The sequence below is a fragment of the Strigops habroptila genome, chromosome 9 (genome assembly GCF_004027225.2).
Source record: "Strigops habroptila isolate Jane chromosome 9, bStrHab1.2.pri, whole genome shotgun sequence".
NCBI classification, from domain to species: domain Eukaryota; kingdom Metazoa; phylum Chordata; class Aves; order Psittaciformes; family Psittacidae; genus Strigops; species Strigops habroptila.
Window position 1 is genome coordinate 26,136,318 of NC_044285.2, and position 22,773 is coordinate 26,159,090.

The following is a 22,773-nucleotide window of genomic DNA, read 5'->3' on the forward strand; positions in this document are numbered from 1 at the left end:
CATACTTCTCAAGCCAAATAGTTCTAATAATAGACTATAGCAGCTTCTGGAAACATTAAAACTGCACCACTGCAGCTGTGTGAGCAAAGGCAGCAAGCCCAACACCTCTGGGACATGTCCTGTTTTTTTACTTTATCTATATCAACATTTTCAGGGCATCAGCTTGCAAAAAACCCTGCTTTTAAACCAGTGGAAAGAGTTTCCTTTAAAATTTGATTAACACAATATGAAAGTTCAACAAAACCAATTATTCTCCAAACACTTGGAGTCTTTGTGGCAGTTACATGAATTTATTTGCATAGCGAGGTTATCGGGACCTATACCATAGTCTATATAATATAAATACAGAGTAGAAAGAGATCTTTCCACCCTTCTTTCCACCCTTGTATATGCTCTTATACCATTCTTGGCTCCCACTTGGGAACCTAGCAATCCAATTCCCTTAACATCACCTTCTCTGTTTACTTAAGGGTCATAAAAGATTACCCTATTTTCCATGTGAACTGCTAGTGCTGACAAGAATGATCTACATCATGAGAAAGGAATGAAATTGTGAGTGAAAAATTAAAACACTCTTTATTTCTGAAGGGTAATAAGAACTCAGAAAAACATTAACTCAGAAAGAACTGTTTTGTCTTTATCCAATGACTACTCTGATGTACAAAGTTTAACTCCATCAGCACATGGTAAATAATGTAGCAAATAACTGGAATATTTACTTGCCAATTAAATACAAGTGGATGCATCTGTTGCTCAAGGCTGTGAACTGCTGGTACCTCAACACCATGTCAAGGCAGGAAAATATTTTCTTGGAAAGAACAGGATAGACTGACCTCATCTTTCAGGCTACATTTTTCTTTGAACACTATCCCAGGTGCCCATTACAGTCTAACAAGGTTTTTAAGGAGTATGGTGTCACTGAAAGGTTAAAACAACAGAAGGTAGAAACCTTCTACTGCAATTTCATTGAATTTCTCAACTCTCCATTTCCACTGGCAACTGACTAATATTTAGGAATAGTTTTGAAATGACTGAGGTTCTAAAAAATTTCAACAGAAAAGTTATGCCAGAAGCTTCCACAAATTTCTTTTTCATGATAATTTAACATTGAATGATATATACAAAGTAATACTTACAATGCGTTAATTAAAGTAATTGGAAGCAAAAATACATGACCCTAACAGACTGGGCCACAAGATGATGTAAGAGGTGTTCTGGAAATTACTTTGAACAGGTTAACACTTAGAACCAAGATCCTGACAGCCACTAGTTCCTTAACAAACATCCATTAGCTGGTGAATTAATGATTTTTTTTTATTCCGTATCTTCTGTCTCTGGTCCCTTCCACATTATTGATATGTACAAATAAAACTGCACATCTAGTATTTCCTTGTGCATCTCACTGCTTTCACCTCCATCATGGCACACAGTTTGCTAGCTAGCATGTAAATGCTACTGCTGAACTTGCTCAATTAGCAGGCTTCTCCGAAGAGAAACTGCAGCTCAACAGTGATCATCTGCTGCCTGTGACATAACTCAGGCAATCCACATGGAACGATCATCTTTAGGAGAATGTCAGCTGAAGACAATGAAAACTACCACCACCGAGACAACATCCAGCTGTGTATCAAATAACTCCCAAGGATAAAATACATTGTACACTATGGAAGGTAAAAGTGAAGCATTTTGGTGCTTACGGCAATACATCCATTTGGTACAATCTCTCACAGTGATAGGAGGCAACAGTCTCCTGCTTTCCAGTTCCCACTGACCTTGCAACTCCCTCTGCTCCAGACAACGTATCACTCCTCACTTCTTATTTAACAGTTCAGGTGCCCAATTTTTCATGCTCTTTGTGCCATACACTATATATTCCATCAATTTACAGACAGAACTAAGTGTACAAAATTTCTATATGAAACATGTACACACTAAAACATGTATCTTAAAACTGAATTTAAAAACTTGAGACACAACAATTCTTGAGTGAATCAAGACTTGGATACTACAAACCAGAGCAGACAGCACAGCCAAAATTATTGCTTTTTTGAACTTTCTGCTAAGCTTTAAGAAACATTCACTGCTTTCAGGACCATGTCAGTGTAAAAAGAACTACAGTAACAGTTGTAGAGCAGAATGTGTGTCTACCAATAGAGAATCTGGGTCAAAGCAGCAGTGCTATAAAACATCACCCACATTATCTTGTGCCAGAAGAAACACTGAAAAGAGAACAGCCTAGCAAGCAGCTGTCAGGCCAAAAATATCCTAAGTTGTATTTATTCCAAAAATATTTGCTCTTGGACATTATCCTTTGGCTCCTCTATCCCTAATTAAGCAGAATTTTATAAGTAGCCTGTTTTTTTCCTGTTTAATCACCACTGCCCTAATATGAATGAGATCTATAATAATGGCAGAGCAAATACAGGCTAATGATTTATTAAATATTTCAACATTTCACCCTGAAAAAGTTACCCAGAAAAACCATTTGGTTATGCTAAAGCTTAGATTTACCTCAAAACTAGAGAGTTTGAAATACAAAATAGTTAATCCTTATCAGAAAAAAACCCCACTTGTTTTATTCATCTGATGCCACTTCAGCAGCATTAAGTTTTATTAAAATATAATTGCAAACCGCACATAAGCTGTTATAGTATTGAAAATACATATAGTTACCAAAGTATGAAGGACAATGTAAATCTCAAATGAACTCTAGGGTTATTATACTACTAAATCCACTGAATTCTGAAAAATATGATCCATCCTCCTATGCAGGGTGTGTCATGCTTTATGAAAGATTATTTTTCACATGTAAAAGCCTCCAGATACATTATCCTCTCTCTAGTAACTGAACTGAGTCTCAGTGCAAAATTTTATAGTCTTAAAAAGGGAAAATAAAGAAACTACTTAAAAGGCAACAATAGAACTGTCAGGTTTCAGGTCTCCTTAGCTACCAGTGTGGCCAATGAACACAGTGTATCATCCATGAAGTTCACCACAGATGCAGATATTACACTTAATCTTATTAGGGCAGTCAAGATTTACAAACAGCCACTAATGAGATTTGTAATGGAGTCTAAAGTCCACACCAATTTTGTTAATAATATCATTAATCCACATGCTATATGCATATAGATATGAGTACTTTATCCAGGCACCATAAAAACATAAGCAGATAAATATAAGTGAAATCTATATTAAAACAGGCATTTAAATAACTACAACAGATTCTTCCAAATAAGTCAACAGACACAAAAACAAACAGCACGTAGGCATATATTCATATACACATATACACAGCCCTAATATGCATAACAGCTCTTAGAGATAGTCCTTAGAAATATTTCATATGGCTCAGACTGAGGATAACTTTTCTGACCATTAACTCTCAACATAATAAGAATCTTTCTAGAGACACCAACAGGTTGAGTTTTTGTCCAGGAGATGGGAGTTTCGTAGCAGATTTGAAAACTTGGATGAGAAATGAAACCTGCTGCACCCAATCTTGGGGGAGCTGGGGTGACAGCCACCAACATTTGGTATTTTCCATGCCCGACGAATCTTACATTTACATACAGTCTGAAAAGCCTGAAACTGAATTTTGACCATAGGCCACAATGCTATCCTATGAAAGCCTCTTTCAAAGCCATGAAGTTTTCCCTCCATTTAAAGGCCAGGATGGAATTGATCCTTAGAATACAGCAGTGTTACTTTTCCACATTGATTTATCAACACCAAAAAATCCAAGATATTGGCTTTTGATATTGGATCAAATCGAAGATAGTAGATCAGTATCTGGCTCCAGTGTAGTGACCTGTACCAGTAATCTACAGCCTAGTAACATGAACTTTAAAAGACCAAATAAAACACAGGCCTAACTGTTCAAACAAAATCTTTTAGGAATAAATACAAAAAGAGGAGAAGTAGTACAGACTCACCAGGCGTGTATTAACAACAGGAAACAGCAATGCCAAGAGGGCCCCATTCAACATATGCATCTGCAACCTTAAAAAGAGAGATGTGGTGGTGTTTTCACAGATGGAAGTGTAATGTTTTCACATATTTTATGTAGTATCTCTTCAATAAAAGGTAGCAAGAGATTTAAGAAAATGTTTTTGGCTTGAATTTGAACTAAGGCACTGTCAAACACAATAACCTGGACAAAAACCTCTCTTTAAATACACAAATGACTTCCTAAAGTAGCACTGCTTTCTATAATGAGCTTAGGATTCCTAGAAAGCCTGGACTGCCCATTTGTGTTAATCCTATTCATGATGGAAGCTGCTAAATAGTTGGAATTTTGTTGTTCATTTGCCTTTCAGAGCTTAAAATAGTGTGTTTGATAAAGGTTTCTGGTTTCTACTCCTGTCTAACTCTATAAATGTTCAACTTCAAAGTAAGCTTGAATTCTTCAGAAATTTGGAAAAAGTCCCTTAAATAAAGGAAGAACTACATTTGTCAAAACTTAACAGCAAGTTCTAAGCAAAGAATAAGGCAGGCAAGTAGTACTATAATACTGTATTTTGTATAGCTTTCAGCCATCTTCTTCTGAACCATGGTTGTATCACAAGAACACAAAAATAGTATCGGTTCTAGTTCAACCTACTTGACATAAGACACAAAGTAAAAAATACTATCTACGACCACTGCCTGTCGTAAACTCTTAGGAATTTAAAAGTAACTTGGGGGGAGGGGGGGAGGGGAAGGTATTACAATTTCAAAACAGTTTCCAAATCTAATTTATATGCTGTCAGGGTGTTAGAAAACAGAAAGGCTCATTCTGGAAAACAACAAATATTGCAGCCTCCGCTCTGCAACTGGTCTTTTCAAAATGCATATAGTAAATCCAGGATTTCCTGAATACCAGATGTACTTTTCACACTCTCCAAGATGGAGACACTAACACAGGATCTCTGGATTCAGCCTACTCAGTGCCCAAATGAGGAACAGCAGGAAAAAGTTGCAGAGAGACAGCAGCAGTTCCAAAATAATGCATGAGGCATGTCCCCAGCATCATTTTTCCAGTCACTGCCTAGACTAAGACAAGGAAGACCAGTCATGGAGGCAGCTACAGCCATTCCCATGTGTCTCCCCACAATATGACCACTTACACCCCTCAGCTGCTTACTGGACTCTACTGTGGCAGCCCATTAGAGCTTCCTGCACATTAGGAACTCCTGTGGTTCCTGAGGTTAGTAACAATATGCAATATTTTAGGAAAGATTGCTTAGATTGGAGAAATAGCCAAGTCAGCAAGAATCTGCTTTCACTATTTAACTTAAATCCACAATTTTAAAACTAGACCCATCCTGTATGCATAGCCTTGTCCAGTTATTAATTTTTAGTGAGGAAAATAAAGAGGTACGAGGCCTATGACATAAATTACACAAGTCCACAGGTTAACCTGTAGAAAGATGATAGAAAGGCCAAAACCACGGTCCAAGAGAACCCAGGATATGTGGCTCAACACCCATGATTTAAGCCCTAATCCTTTTCAAGGTGTCATTTTTCATTCCAACCAATATGCCTTTCCAACCAGATATGTATCTTAATGTTTTATGACTTAAGCAGCGATTAACTTCTAAAATACATGATGCAAGTAGATAAAAATTTAGTAAAGAAGAGGCATTACCTGAAGAGAATCATTGCAACCCGACATGGGGGACAGGCAAGAAGAAAAATCTGAAATAGTAGAAACACATTTAAATTAATGATATGATCTCTTTTAGACTCAATTTTTTTATATCTTTCCTTCCCAGTTCTGTAGATCACAAATCATTTCTCACCAGAACTGTGTTACAGCACAGCTAGAAGAGACTAAAAATCTCCAACAAATTAAAAGGTCTCACATTATCTACAGATAAAAGGATTTAAGCAGTATGAGTAGCATCTAGGGTTCAGCTTCTGCCAGTGCCTAAGAAACAAGTCAAATTCTAGCCTGTTTGATGTTGTCATTACAAAAGGTCTCTTACAAAGCAGATTACTGTATCACCAATAACTTTACTACAGCAGCTTCCTTAGCCCTGTGTCATGATGAAGTCCTTGCTGTGCTAAAGACCAAGCATTTACAATGACAATACTTCCCCCCTTCAGAGTGCAGGACCTAGCTCTTGAAGACCTCATGCTAGACGGCTGTGTATAGAAGCCTCTTCATACTTCCCAAAGAAAGGCTACCTCAGTATCTGCTCTATAAGCTTAGTAGTCATCTTTAAATATGGCCACTTCCATACTCAATACAGTATTTTAAAGTACTGTAAAACTTTCACCAATCATTAGCTGTTTCACAAGACCAAAAATAACAGAGTACCACTGGAGTAGCATGTTTGTTTTTCTTTACAAGCCACACTCCTACCATAAATAGGACCTGATTTCAATTTTTATGTGATAAAGTATGGTTGATCTGCAACAATGCCCCACCTAAATATAGATAACCATAATCTTTTGATATTGCTGTACAAAATCTCTCACAGCAACTTAAAAAACTTCTTATCAGCAAGCTTTACTCTAGATATGAAGAGATTACTACGTAAGTGCTCAGTGATAAAACTCCTACCTTTTATACTGCCCACTACTGCAAAGAAGAGACTTTGGCCTACTGTCTGATAAGCATTTATTTCGTAAGAAATAGATGGATCACACTTTTTACTGTTGTTACTAAAATAAATTCACAATAGATTTCACTGCCAACCTACAAAACAAATTTGTAGTGATCCTTAAATCACTTCAAGTGAGAGCGTTTGGAAAATGTCTGCTTTGTGGGCAAGCCAGATTAGCCAATTCACCAAACATGTTTCTTTGAAGCACTGCAGGGCTGGCAAGAGGCTTCTGATGTATATTCAAATTAATTATTCCCAGATCATGTACTTGCTGCAGCAACAGTAGAAATGTTGAAGTCTGGATCATTCTACTGAGCCCTTGCGTATAAAGGCGGCTGCTGCCTCTATCACACAAATAAACACACACATTCGAAATATCTTATTTCCAGTACAAGTTGTTAATACACAACCATTTATTTCTCTGATTCACTTACTTGTATGTTTAATTCAAGTCAGCCTCAATAACAGTTTAGAACACAGACACACAACTGTTTTTCCTAAGTCATACATAACTCTAATAAAAGCACAGCAAGAAAAAGGCAGCAATTAAAACTGACTGAATGTACCCCAAGACATTTCCTTAGCGAATATTGTTAAAATCCAGAGTTTCTCTTAAGTCTGGAATTTAAAAAGCAAGCAATTTCAACTCATTAGAGCAGACTGAAGAGGACGAAAACATAACAGACACACGATGACAAGCTACTAATGGATGCTTTTTTGTGCTAAGAAGTATACGCCAGAAAATTCTTCTGAGTGGTCTATACATCACCTTGCACATAAGACATATATATATATATATATGACTTCTGGGAAAAGTGTCTAACACTCACTATGCTTCATTATTCCATCACTGCATATTTTGCAATAAACTTTGTTCACTAACTAAAGTTTCTTGAATTGTGGGCTATATTTTTCCTTCTTTGGATACCACAAATATCTTCTACAGGTCTCTTACAACTATTTTTTCCCATGCTACTTGTATGCATTAGTGTAACTTAATAATACATGTTGTATGTTAGCAAAAGGAGATACAATATTTAGAGTCTAACTAGTTCATGCAGAGCTTTAAATTCAGATTATTTTGTAATTTCCCTAAATTCAGAAACCTGTTTCTTTTGAAGCAGGTTCACACCTTCTGCTCTTCCAGTATGATCTTTTTTTTCGATTTCCTACATCTTAAAGCAGATCAAACTTTTTCTCTATATGCATAAAATAATCAAACCAGAAACGTGACTTAATCACACCGGTTATTTGTTTTTCTGACACAATGAAAAGTGCTTCCACTACCACATGATAGAGCAAAAACTACAATACAAGTCTGTATACTGTCTGAATCTCAGCACTGAGGTGAAAAAATAGCTAGTATTAAAAAAAGATGGTATTGTTACAAAGACTGACATACCAATTCTTCACTACCATGGAGACAAGCAAATAAGAGAACAAGATTCACAGCTGTGTATTTGTACGTCAACTCTACTGCAAGAAACACAGTTTCAGGACTGAGGAGGGAAAAATAAATATTTAATGTTTTATGCAAGCAAGTCCCTCTGTTAGGAGGGATCTTTCAGAAAATAAGCCTGACTTCCATTTTTTATTACAGCAGAAAAGTCGTAAGCAGAATGTTTATGTTAAAACTTCAGGATAATGGAAGAGATCTTCATATGTTTCAGCTTTAGCAGTTTAATATCAAGCACTTTCTCTCTAAATATGCACATACCTCAGCCTCTTAAAGGGGTCGTTTTACAAGACACCCTTGTATCTGATTTTCAAAGAACTGTATCACTGATTCAGTTCATTATAAAAAGGGTCATCATTCAGCTCAGCGTAATTAAAAAGTCTTAAAATATCTAGCTCACAGCAGACAAGCTCACAAGCTCTAACTCAAGTGGTCACATAATCATACTACATTTCACTATCACACTGCAAATAAAATCCTTTGCCCTGCAGGAGGAAACAGCTATGTTTTGTAAATCAAACAATGTCATATTAAATTAGCAGCATGGCTGTGAACAGTTTCCAGCCTCTGATTTCCTGCCAGAACTCTCAAGGTTTTATGCGCTGAGGCTAGCACAGATGTGAGCCCCCTTCACTGGCACGTTGCAGAGTTCTAGTGTAAACAGAGCAGCATGTATTTTAAAGCACACTGAAGTAGCTGCTTCTTGTTCAAGGCAGAATAGCTGAACTTGCAATTTAGAAGAAACACTAAGAAACAATTTTAATGTCCCTCCTTATTCTGTCAGATCCGTTACTTGTTACATTTTCATGTTACAAATGAAAAGGACAAAAGAATTAACCAGAAATCCAAAATGTACAGAACTAAGTATTTCCAGAGAGAAAAATAAGCAGTAAGATATAAACTGTCCGACAGGCTGAATTCTGGGCAGAGTTCTGGTCATTCTCTTCCCCTTTAATCTCCCTCTCTCTCAAAAAAAGCAATTTTGGAAAGGGTTACAGAGGTCAACAAGAATTAGCAATAAGTATAGAACATCTTCCATACATGGATTTAACACATTAAGACTCTTCGACCTGTGAAAGACTATAGGCTAATGCAAGTGAAAGAAAGTGAGAGTACAAACTCATGTGTGGCCTCAAGGAAATGTACAGGTATCAAGTCCTGGGCAGGGATGACGATGTGAGTCAGGCTGTGCCAGTCTCTTCCACCAGCACAGGATGAGAAGATTTTACAATTTTTCTCAGGAATAAATCTCAAAGAAACTTCTAACACTGGTCAACCTATGAACTAAAGTTCACTTCAACCTTGAGGATCCAGATGAAAATGAAAGTCAATATACTGTCAATATACTTCGTAATTACGAGACCATAAATATCATTGTCCATTCCTATGGGAAATATTTCTGGCATGAAGAACTAACTGCATGGCCAGCACTACCCTGCATAAGCCCAAATACAAAGGTCACACCACTACACATGATGGATCAGCAGGGCTGTTACAGCTTGAAGACTGCAATGTACAGGATTGCACCACTGAGGCAAAATCTTAGAGACTGAATTCATGGTTGCCCTGAACTCAGCCAGGACTGGGCTGCCCATCAGTCTCTTACATGTTCCCTTCTTCTAACCATGCACTAAGAAAAGGAGAATGCTCCAAATGATAACTCTAGGTCTGGGACAGCAATACTGTCTCTGACTTGAAGTAAAATACCTCTTAAAATATCTAAGCCTGGTACCATTCTATTCATTGAATGTTACTGCCTCACTCCATGAGCACTCTAAACAGGGAGAGCTCATTGGTTTTTAGGTTGGTTTGGGGTTGTGGTTTTTTTGTCCTATGGTTTAGCTGAATCTCCAGAGTCTTTTGATTCCAGAACCTCCCAAATCTCTTCAAAGTATTACACGTAAGAGCTCCCTTCAGGAGTATTTTAATGATGCTATTTTTGTTAGTAGACTGAGGCAGAGCACAGTCAAAACTTGTCATGAAAGGCTTTTCTTCTACCAGTTTTAGTCCTGCTGAGACAGAAACATGCATAACACAAAGATCATCTTGTTTGATCACAAACTAAAGAGAGAAAATGAGACAATTCAAAGGGTAGCAGGGGAAGAAAAGCACAAGTCACACAACTCTCAACCATTCCAGATTTAACATCACATGAAGTAGCACTTATAATATCAATGGGAACACTTACTGATGCCTTACAAGTACGCTTGTTTCTGGCAGAAGACAGCTAAGCTACAAGTAAAACCAGTGCATCTCACATAGCAGCACAGATTTCATTTACCTTTCGAAACAGCAGCTTGTCTGTCCCTGAGCTGCCTGTTTGATTCAGTTATCTTGTTGCAGCAGACTGGAAACATATCTTTGTTTTCAAACATTCCAGTCCTGATCACTTAACCAGATCATAAATCGGTTCAGTACACTATTCCAAAATGAAAACTTTAATAGGTTAGATTTTAATTTCTTCTGAAATAAAAATTTCCACCCTTTCTTAGGTGTATCGAAGTACCCTTCAAGATTAAGAGGTATCTTAAGATACAGCAGTAAAATGAAGAGTATTTTACTGTAGATGTCAAAATCACCCATTTTCCCCCGCAATGGTATAAGATAAGGCAAGAAACATTCAAGCAGCTGGATAATTTAAAAGACGTAGAAGATTTTGTTAATCAACTCTAAAATTAAAGTTTAAAACAATCACCTTATCATTTATCAGTAATGGTTTAACAACTCCATCATACAGCTTTGCTTCAGCAGCTGGTTTCATACAACTATCAGCCCAGCCCAGAAAAGCCACAGCACTTAAAAGCCATCTGTTTGCCTTCTAAAAGGAAACTTGTAAAAAAAAAATAGTAATACCGTGACTGTGGTTTGACAAGTTCAGACTGCCAAAGCTGAAAAGAAAACAGAGGCCAAAAGATGTTACATTCTCATTGTTAAAGAGCAGCAAGTTGAATGCATTTAATATTTCAGCACAAAAATCAGAGCTGCCTTACTGGACCTGTCAGACAGGTTCAGAGATTAATGAATGCGTCCTGTGGAATTGTTAATCTAGTGCTAAGAATACTCATGATTCAAAGCAACATCACTGGCAGAGCACTAAGTAATACTACAATAAAAGTAGTTTCTGTATTACATAAACCAGACTTTGGGAACATAAGGAGATGCCCATCCCTCCTTCCAACCTCCCAGTTCTACCCAGGGATGAAAGAGGTGTAGCAAGTTGAACAATTTCCATCCTCTACAGCACAATGTCTTCTAAATTATATATACTCATTGGGACATTCTGTATGTCTCCCCTTCTTCCACACGCTTAGTTTACCCAACAAATCTGTACTCACCTTCTTCCCTTTTACGGTCTTAGGTGAAAGATTTCTAGACTTGCCATATTTTAGGATTAATAATTAACATAAGACTTTCTATGTGTGCAGTAGCATTAGTTATCGCATCTTGGGAATTAGTATTTCAGAGAAAGTGTCACAGGTTGTTTTTCTTCCTTCTTCTCTAATCACTACCTGCACCGGCTCTTCACTAGTAATGGGTTAGCTCATTCCCGTTCCTAGCTTAATGCTTTAGCAAAACCTGACAATCAAAAACTTACCTGGGTTCACAATAAGATTCTCATGTGCATATATATTCATACATGTTCACTTTTATTACTTCTTTCCCAAGCGTGACATTTCATATCAGTTTCCTACGTCAGCAAAACCATCATAGAAAGGTCCTGCTCTACTCTGCCTCAAGTCACCAATACCTTTTTCTTGTCACAGTTCAAAATTCCTCAACCTGTAGGATTTTACAACAGAAATTTGTATTCTTTAAACACAGCAGGATAGTAAGTAATAGCTTCACTATTACAGATAAGTTTGGCCAAAGAAACAGAAACAGTAACACAATCTATTAAAAGCTATGGCATATAACATCATATTCCTGATAATTTAAGTTGGCACTTCACTAACTACCAAAGTATTAAAATATAAACAAGTAAAATCATTTGACTAATTACTTGGCAATCTGAATAAATGTAAACCCTTACCACATCTACCTAAAGCCCTGAGGAAGTGTCACAAGAAACGTGAGTCCCATTACGCTCTTCATAGGTTTCAAATTCACAGTACAGAACTTGTCTGCAGTGAACATCAACACAGTTCCAGCTGCTACGTTGAATGTGGTTGATATACAGCCACTGCAGTAAAACTCATCATCTGTGACGAGGAGCACAAACATTTACAGCAGCACAAGGGAAACAACAAAGAAGGGAGGTTTTAGAATGTAAATCATTAGATCAAAGTCATGCTGATCTTTGGAATTTATAAGGTGTCCAATACAGTTACTGCTGCTATTTGATTCAGTCCACCACTCCACCAAGGTTCCTGAAGACCTCAGGCAGACATTCCCAAAGCATCAGTTTAAACTGCCTCCAAACAGCCTATATGGAATGGTGTATGAAACTGCTAAAAAGGTTAAAAAAAATCCATCTTAAAAATATGTTACAGCCAACAGTGATACATTACAACACTGGAGAAAACACTGAAACAATTCTTAACAGCTCTATTCTTAAACAAAAAAAACCCAAAACAAAACAAAACAAAACCCAAACACTGGAGAGCGAAAAAGAAATGAAAAAAAAGCCTGTCTCTCCATAACATGTTGCTCAAACTAAATGGGACACTTCGATTGCTATTTGCTTTAAATCTATGATGACCTCATCAAAACAAACCAATATCTGATTACCTAAGGATTCACCTAATAGCCTTTAGACAATAACCCTCAGTGTAAAGATTTGGGGTAACAGAAAGTTAAGCTTTTTCACCTAGAATTTCCAATCGTGTAATTCCTACTCCTTTTTAGAGAGTGAGATTGATTTTTGTCAATTCCCCACTTTCTATATTCCTTTCTCCCAAGAATATCTAGAACAAAGGAGAGAATTACCAAAGCATGCATTCTATCCTCAAGCACAGCAGGTATTTCCAAATTCTGGCAACTTTAAAACAAAGGCTTAACCTAGAGCTTGAATCTCTAATTCCTACACTTGAACATTCATCACTAGCACAGCGTATTACCACGATCCCCACCACCTTGACTGAAGCACGCACATTTTCAGCTCAAACCTTGGCCAAACCTTGTCCAAGTTGAATTGGCTGAACTGTGTCTTTTCAAAGCAAGCAAACTGTGATTGACAGCCTTAAGACATATTTGCTATTCTTTCATACTAAATTAAAAATGACTGTTATTTCTGAATACAAATCCTTCCCTTGCCTCATACTCATATTTCTCAATGTCTCTACTATATGCTGGGGTTTACTAAAAATGAGTGCAATGGTGAAACAAACTGTCTAGTGCATTAAAATTATCACTGAAAAGCTTTTCCTCGTCTCAGTAAATAATTACTACATTAATTATGGTATCAGTTCAAGTCTCTAAACTTCAGTTGACAATGTTTTTTAAACACAACAAAATCACAGCTTAAAAATAAATTATAACAATTACGAAAAAATTGACAGTTCTTGGAACCAAGAGCAGACTGGACAATATAAGCAAGCCACGGCTTTTCTGAAAGCCAAATTATTAGTTCTGGAGCATCCCAAGCCCAGCATAAAGGAACTGATGATCTGTCTCATGACCTGCCACGTCGTATCTACGGCCCCTGAGCTGCTGTCATCTTGTAGCAATAAAATGAACTCTTCTGCAAGAAATAAGGCTTGCCACCAAGAAATACTGGTGCTTTCAGTGCTTTAATTGTTCTTCATCTGCCCTTTTTCGCCACATACTCTGATGATCTTCCTCCCAAGCAATCAGAATTAAGAGGAAGTATCGCAAGTTAACGTGCAGTTGTAAAAAGACAGACTTGTGCATTATGCAGATATAAAAACCACACTGCAAACTTCATGATGCGAGAGGTTTGCATGTGAGGTGCCATTACACACATCTTTCACTGAAGTGCTGAAGTTTATGTCTCCCAGAGAGCATTTCAGAGCACTCAAATGATTGCTGACCTTGCTACAACAGTCTCACACATCTCCTAAATGTACTGATTTGGGACTATATACTCCAATATGTAGCCTTGGGTTTCTCAAATATTTTTTTTACAATCCTTATCATATCAAATTCTACTAAGTTTCAGTTTTATCATATCTCTTGAAACTGAGCCCTGTCTTCTGAGTTGCTTTAAAAATGACAAGTTCTGCAGGGAGCACTACCAGGTTTTGGAACAGAGGTATACACAAAAAAAATGACATAGATAAGGGAATTATGCACACATGCCAACAGGGAGATTCAGAAGCTGACATTCAGAGACTTACAGTTTGAAAAATGTATATATATTCCTCAGAAATTTTGCTTTGCTGCCCTACAGCCTGTCCAACAATCTTAGTACATTAAGCAGTGAATGCAACTACTGAAAACCATCTTCGATTTAAAATATTGCTACTCTTTAAATATGGAATAACTCAGAATGGAGTTATTCCTTTAAAAATGGACTAACAGCAACTTTGACTTCCTGGCTGTTACTCATGTAACCCAATAACATAATTCACTGTCTTTTCTATAAAGATTTACTGAATTTCTGTAAGCAAAGGTTCTTCATACTCACTCCCAAATAACAGGTTATGAATGTTCCTTTAATTTTAGTTCAAGGTTTTGAAGAGACAGAATATAGAAAACCACGCACAATTTAACTGGATTCTGCCAAATATTATAAAGCATTTAGGAGCCATAGATGCAAATTAAATTCAGATTTACACTTGAAAAATGACATTTGACCACATAATCAGATTTTTTCCCCAAGGTTTAAAAACAACAAAAAATAAAAAAAAAACCCCAAAAAACCCAAAAAGGAGGAGGGAGGAGGAGAGCAAGAGGGAGATAATTAATTTGATGTATTTTGGGACATATTCCCAAACGATGCACAATTCAGGGAAGCTATGTTTATTATGTAAGTACCAAAAACAATCCATTGTTTCCCAAAACACAGTAGCCTTTTTGCAAAGGACAGAAAGGATCCAGAACTCTAAAGAAGCAAAAACTGGAAATAATGAACACAGGATTTAGTATTTACTGAACTGCAGATGCACTTAGCACTGGTTTTAGTTATGCAAACATCAGATCGGGATCACTGGATGAAAATGGACTCCCCTATACTCTTTTCCCTTGCCTTTTTTCCACCTATCACTTCCCCTTTAGTTTACTTCTCTTTGCCTAGAAGGATCACTGTTTGAACTAATCATCCACAGGTGTTTCCTACAGAAACATTTTCTTTATTCCAGACGAATGTCAGTCCTTAGGTGCAGTAATTCAGTGTAGGGTGATTCTTTCCTTTTACACTGACAAATCAGAAACTTGAAAAGATTTCCTTAACCTCTCCAATTTCAACACCATAATTATGGTTCTACAATACTCAAAAGGATCAATGTCTTGAAAATACAACACTTGGTCCCCTAAACATATGCTGAATTTTTTCCTGCTATGCAAAGGAGAAAAGGTTTGCAACACCCTGGTGGACTTAACGTTTCCCTTTCAGGATACCCTTTCACACTGGGTTTGTAGCAGTATCATTAGCCCGATCATATCCTCAGTACTAAAAAGAGAGTGAGTTTGGGTTTTATTTCATAAAGGTATTCAAATAACTTCCAGTGAGACCCCTCTTTATGTAAATAAAGAGCTCAGTATGAATTAATTCATAGACTTCCTCCCCGCTGCACCACGCATTCATGATGTCCTGCACAAAAACACCCCATTGGATAGCTGTCCAGAAAACCACAGAAGTTACCATTCGCCTTTGGTTTCAAATAAATTTATAAGTTTTTTAAAAATTGAAGCATTTCTCTCTCAATGACCTACACTTACATCATTGGTGAAGAAATACTGCTTTTGTTCCCCCCCCAAATCTATGTAAGAAGCCAAAACCAAGACTGGGGCTGGAAACAAGTAGTACTGTTAGATAATTCAACTAGGTAGCAGGACAACAAAAAAATCTCTGAATCTGATTAACCACGACAACTGTTTAGGCAGGTAAATACGTTCACTTGATCAAGACTTCACCCTCACAATGACAAATCTAAACTAGTTCTTCCCACTTATGAAAAAGATTTGATTTGAACACAGGTTGGTGTGATAGGCAGAAATCAGACACCTGATCAAAACAGACTCAGTTGCAGAACTCTCTATTCATTGTATTATGCAGTTTTTTCTGCCCAAATGCACCACAGACGTAATACCCACTTTACTTTGCGATTTCATTTCAGTCTTAGGCTTTAAGAGCAGGGCTTTTATGCAGCGAAAATCTGAAGGATAATTTCCAGTTCCAAATATTTTTGGCTCAGAGCCCAGAGCCTTTGTTGCTCTAAGGTGAAACACTCTCAGCTGAAGAAAAGAAAATAGAAATTGAGTGAAAGAAGAGACCTTTAAAAGCAGCTACTGTTGGCTTCCCTTTGAAGTGATCTTGATTGCTGTAGCATGTTTCACCTCTTACTTTGTTCACCCTCCTGGTTAGGTCCAACAGCAGGATTATGTACAAATTACTTTAAGAACAGAAGCAAAGAATAAATCATATTTTCATGTATTTCATCTTGCCAACCTGTTGCCCTTATTAAATTCAAGCCAGAAAAATAATGCTTGTAAGATTCCAACTACTATGTATTACTTTTCTGTTGATGGCGGTCATCGACTGTCTTTGTATCTAACCTGTTTTCTTTGATGAAAGCTGTTGGGTTTGCAGTCATTTTCCTTCTCTACATTAAGCCCAGACCTATTGTTAACACATCTCTTTGAGGATGGAGAGGCATGACTTCTGAATTTTACTGACATATCCATCTTCTCAGTTTCACATTTCTAATGAGTAATTACCATAGGATTATTTAAAAAGCTTCACAATAGGTCAAAAAGAGATCAAGATGTGCCCATGCCTAACTACAGAGGTTACATCTTCTTCAGGAGAGCATTAATGCATGAAGTAAGCCATACTAGCTTCCCCACACGTAAATGAGGCATTAGCTTTTGCTGAATACTTATCATAACATCATATTAAAATACCACATCAAGACAACTAAACTTTCAAATCATAATGGTAACATATGCTCACCTTCTTCCCAGAAAATTAATATGAAAATTTTCTAGTAAACACGAAGTATTGCCAAGAAATGGAATGTGACTATATTATTATAATTATTTCTACAGCTCTTGCATACCTTCTACTTTCCTCTTCATCAGCAATACTGATTGCACAGCAATTGTTACCATTTCCTGGGAAGCAAATGTTGGATGGTGGAAAATCCTGAGCTAACATTGCATCATTGCTTAGGAATTTACACAACCTGCTAATTCAGGTCTGGAACTGTAAGTTAATTCTTGTAAAGGTCTTGAATACTGCTGTAAAAGACTGTTTTCTCCCTTTTGGGATAATACCCATCTCCCTTAAACCTCTGGCACAACCAGAAAACGATGTTTCCCTTCCTGTTAGGAAACGCTCTCCAGGAGTGAAGCTATCAACCGGCTTGACCTGATACAGCCCAGATCACTCAGCATGCTGCAAAGGGAGTCTAAGAGTGGCAATGGTCTGATTTTCATCTGTTACTGATCTTACAGATGCTATTATCATGGCATCTTTTATGAAAGCCTTTTTGCCATTCTTCTATTAATTCTTGAGCTTAAATTTTGCAAGTTGTCCAGTGTTGAGGGCACAACAGTAGCAAAGTTAAACAAAATACTAGTAATTTTTTCTCTCTCCCACACTCCTTACCAGGCTCAGTGAAACTGATAGTGAAGTACTTGCACAGGACTATTGAGACAAATACAGCTTGTAAGCTTTTAGCCGTTCAGTAAATGTTTATGAATGTTGCCATTATTTTGGAAGCTCCACAAATTGCACATTACCATGCATCAACAACCAAGCCACAAGTCATTAAAGTGCAGAGCTTATCCAGGGGTATTAAGCCAGATCAGCCCATCCACCCCATGTATGAGATACAAGTAACACTTGTTTTCCTTACCATTAAACCAACATGGTCTGCACAAAATTAAGAGCGATTTGTTTCTTCCACACCTTCACCAAATACATTCACATCTCTAAAAGCCACTTGCCTGAAGAAATTGCATGTAAATCACATAGCTGCTTTAACAATAATCTTGGTTTCATCACATTTGATGCAAATTACACCGCCGCTGTCAGTGGAAACAGCATTTTCTATTCTTGAAACAAGGATCAGGTGAAAGCAAGTGGTGAGGCTGCCTTCATTTCTTCCATTTTCAACCAGAGATTTGGACATTAGTCATAGCTACAATTTCAACTTTTTGTGTCTCTTGGGTTTTTCACAGATTTCAAATAAGTTGATTAAAAACCAAGTCAGGTTTAAAATGTTTATACCAATTCCTGGCATTTGTACTTTTGCTATGTACTTTGGGTCCACAAACCGACTGTGGGAAAAACACTGCTTTGCAAGTATAAAGCCAAAGCAAACTTCCTGATGACTGTACACAAGCCTTACCTGCATCATGGTGACAACGTGACAGGGATTTAGGAGGTAAATGACAGTCCTGGTAGCGAACTTGAACCCCATCTCCAGCCCAAAGATGAGACACAGCACCACCAGCAGCACATTCTTGCCCAAGCTCTCCTGCTTAGTCTGGGGCTGCTGTAGCAGATGACCTTCCAGGTCCCTCAAGTGCAGCTGCCTGAGCTTCCAGAGGGACAGGAGGATCTCCACGATTCCCACACTGAGGAAGACCACACTCTCCAGAAGACGCTGCTGCCCAGAGAGAAAGGCCGCACATTCAGGCCCCCCGTTGCCAGCAAAGCTGGGGTCCACACCTCCATACATCCAGTCCAGGAGATTATGGAGGCTGTAACGAGACATGGTGGGATGGTGCCTCTTCTCCTCCCCGACACCGTCCAGGAACAGGTAGCAGCAAGATGGAATCAAAGCCAAAATACTGTCGGGCTGACGGACCATGAAACGCAAGGACGGCCTCTGTGTAGTCCCCGTCCTTCCCCAGCTTCAGGAGCAGCAGCTCAGCTCGGGGCGAGGCTCATTTTTAGCTCTTCCTTTCGATGCCAGGACGCGACCCTCAAGCCTGCGAGAGGGGAGGAGCCACAGATGAATGGAGCCTGCGGGCAGCGGCGAAAGCCCCTGGCCTCAGCACCCCTTCTTCTTCTTCCCGCCTGGCTCGCCCTGTCCGTCCACCTCCTTCACACTCCTGGCTCTCCCCTTCCCGCCGGACAACGCTACGAGCCGCCCCTCACGGCGCGGCCGCCTTCTCCCCCCCCACCAGCCACCCCAACGGCTCTCCCGCGCGCCCCAACGGCCGCGGCTCGCGCAGCGCTGGGCCCTGTACCTCGCGGCGGGGGCGGGCACCGCTCCGTTAGGGCGCGCGGCGCGGCCCAGCGCCCCCAGCCATGGCGCCGGCCCCGGCGCGGGAAGGGGAAGAGGAGGAAGAGGAGGAGGAGGAGGAAGAAGCAGCAGCGCTCCCCTCAGCGGCGGCGCGGCTGAGAGTACGGCCCGGAGCGGGCGGGCCGCTCCCCCCCGCCGCCGCCGCCTCCTCCCGCGGCTTTCCCGGCCCCCTCCCAACGTCGTAGCATCACCCCACCGACGTGCCTGACTCACACCGAAAAATGGACGAGCCCCCCCCGAATTGGCTGCGCCCGGCCGCCCGCTCCTCCCTCCTTCCCGCCCCGGCTGCTCCCGCCTCCCGCCGCGGCTGGCTCTACCTCAGCGGGCAGCGATCGCTTCTCCCGCGCTCTGCGCGTCCTCGGCTTCCTCCTCCTGGTGCCTCTGCCTTCACCCGCTGCTTCTCCTCCTCACACGCAGCCTCCCGCGGCCCTGCCTGCCGCCGCCGCAGGGGAAGCCGAGGGCCCGGCACGGCTCCCCGCTGCTCGCCGGTCAGACCCGACCCAACAAGCGGCGTTAACTCGCTGAACGAGTTCCTCAAGTGCCGCTGCAGCGGGGGTTAGTCGGCCAAGAAACTGCAGCCGTGAAAGGCCAAGCTTGAGAAGGGGCCTCGGCTCAGCCCCGGCCTGACCGCGGTGTATGCCCTGGTGGGACAGGAGAGCGCAGCCCTGGCTGTGCACGCCGAGGTGATGTACTCTCATCTGTGAGCCTTCAGCAGTGGAGGCCTGGCCTGGCTCCTGGTCTGTGGCTTTGTGAAGCAGCTGTACTGCAAACACATAACTCTTGTTTCCATCTGAAAGGCAAAGGTAGGTGAAGATCCAGGTAGAGTAAGTGCGTTAAGGGGGTGTTGTCAAGTTAGAGCTATGAACGAACACACCCTGACAGCTGGCTACAGATTTTCCTTCATATAACCAGCTCCTTGCTCTCCTCTGCCTGACCCGCGTTCACCCAGCAGGACTATGACAGCGTTGTTGCTGGCCAAACCGTTGAGCCTGTTTAATTGAAAATAAAAGCTCAATTTCACACATAAGTTTTAAAAGACCAGGCAGATAACGTCCACTGGCTGAGTCGAGGTGATTTCCATACAGAGAGTCAGCAACACCTGGTATATAAAGCTGGAGGCATTATGAGTATGCCATCCTGCTGTGAAAGAAATTACTCCTTTTTGGGGAAAGAATGGGGACCCAGCAGGCTTTTCCAAGATTTGCAAGGGCTCCTTTCCATAATTAGAATTGATAAGAATTCTACAAAATGCTGTTTTCTCAGCCATTGCTGATTCATTAGAACACCTCTCATTCATCTGATTATGCACAAACCTGCTGCAGAAAGGGAATGTGCAGAAGCTGAAAGCACAAGCTAAATAGGTGCAAACCTCCTGCAAATGCCTCCTGTTAACTGGACCCACACATACCTGCAGCACAAACCTGCTGCATTAACCTGCTTCACAGCCTGAACAACCAAAGCAAGCAGCTCAGCACTAACACCAGTATTTTGGCAGTTCTTTTCTTCCCCTATTTCCAATAGAGAATGCCAGTGAAGAATAACTGGCTGAGAGTGTGAAAGTGGGCAGTATTTTGCCCACAAAAAAGAACATTTGCAAAATGACAGCTTGCTGTCCATGGAAGAGGAAGGAAAGAGAACAGCTAAATAAAAACAGATGTCATGAAAGCTAAAGACTTAAGCAATTAATAGTTAAGACCTCATTGGAAGGAAGTCTAAAGAAAGGAGTTAAGGAACAATGCTTTAGGAAAATAATTCAAAGGGCTCATTTATCCCAGTTATGAGTAGAATAGAAATAATAGTGAGGTTAACTTGATAGGGATGGAACCAGAGAAATACAGCTTGATCAGTGTAATTAACTTACATCCCTGGAAAACTCCTGGGACAAATAATCTCACAAACTATTATTAGCAACCAAATGATAACCAGGGAATGATAGCAGTCAACATGGATCTGTCAAAAATAAATGACACCAGATAACTTGATTTTCTCCTCCAGTAAGGAACAGGCCTTGTGGATAACACAGAGCCTGTTGCCAGTTTGATGAGGGTTTTGACACTTATGTGACATTTTCATTTAAAAGAGAAGTATGGTCTGGATAAATGTATTGTAAGGTCTATACAGAACTGACTGGATAGCAAGTAGTAGTTCACTGTCAACAAGAAAGACTATATTGCTGGGTTCCTAGAGCCTGTCTTCAGGCTTCTGGGTCTTTTTGTTATTAACAATATAAATAATGGAACAGAGGACATACTTATTAATTTTGCAGGTGATACAAAGATGAATGGGACATATTTCAATTTAAAAATAGTCTTTTAAAAATCTGAAGTAAGTAAGATCAAGTTGGATCATAGTTGAACATATTATACTGGGATAAGCCACCTGATGTAAATCATCACCGCCTTTCCTCTTCCCCTTGCTGCTTCTTTTCTCTCACACTGCCTTGTGCCAGCATAAGCTCTTCTGGGGCTCTGTGGTTGACTGTATGAGGAAGCTGATTAACATTACAGTTGTAATTCCATAGATAGCTGCAACCTGGAGCACTTTGCTGATCAATTTGATCCTGTTTTGGGTCATGGCAATGGATGAGGTGGCCTGCTGATTTCTTGTTTTGCTAAGATTTTCCACTCATTAGAATGAAGGAGCATAGTTGATATAAACTGGACATCCTGGTGCAATTGATATTTCCTTGGAACAGCACAATATTGTTAATCCACGTTCAGGTTGAGATCCACTATAAATCCAAGAGATCTGGTTCTCTTATCTTGATCTGCTGGGTGGCTTAGGCACAGTTCCTCCATTCTCTCTGTTCCAGTCTCTTCCTCTTCTTTGAAAAGCACTCTGTAATCTGTGAATAAGAATTTAGTGTTATTGACTGAACACAAAGCCATTGCTCTTTTCTGTTTGTTAACCATTTCCTCTCATCCTTTCACTAAGTAATTTAGGCTCTAAGATCCATTGTAAACAAATGTACCTCCTATGTCAATAGAAATGGTTCTCTAAAAGCAATAAATTCCTGAAACTAAAATGGTTACACAAGAGCCTGAGACTTGTTCTTACATCTAACATGGTTTATTTTTCTGTCTGTGACTTCTTGAAATATAAAATATATAAAAAGGTGAAATCTAATGTTAATCCACGAAGAAATGCCGGGGCCCTGAGTGTGCCGGTAGGGCCTTAACCACCCAAGCAGCCTTGTGTGGGGTTCCCACTCACAGCCCATCTGCCTGGGAGCTCCATAGCTCTGGACCCCAGTCCTCACCCAAGCCTTGCCACAATTGGAGCCATAAAGCCATACTGGTACACTCAGGGCCCTGGCATTTCTTCACGGGTTGACATTGGATTTCAC

At 39.7% G+C, this 22,773-nt stretch overlaps 1 protein-coding gene across 2 annotated transcripts in view; it reads right to left on the bottom strand.

Moving 5' to 3' along the window:
- The window catches only part of TMEM164 (transmembrane protein 164), a 40,179-nt gene extending 20,329 nt beyond the window's left edge, over positions 1 to 19,850 (bottom strand). The window contains exons 1-4 of one of the 2 annotated variants that reach the window (XM_030498362.2): positions 19,372 to 19,613; positions 18,525 to 19,110; positions 5,630 to 5,679; positions 3,936 to 4,002 (exon numbers count right to left, since the gene is read on the bottom strand). In XM_030498362.2, the coding sequence (XP_030354222.1) occupies positions 3,936 to 4,002; positions 5,630 to 5,679; positions 18,525 to 18,989 (582 nt within the window). In that variant the 5' untranslated portion in view covers positions 18,990 to 19,110; positions 19,372 to 19,613. Of the gene's footprint in view, positions 1 to 3,935; positions 4,003 to 5,629; positions 5,680 to 18,524; positions 19,111 to 19,371; positions 19,614 to 19,744 lie in introns of those variants that run through there. The other variant, XM_030498363.2, reaches the window with a different exon arrangement.
- Positions 19,851 to 22,773: the final 2,923 nt, after the last annotated feature.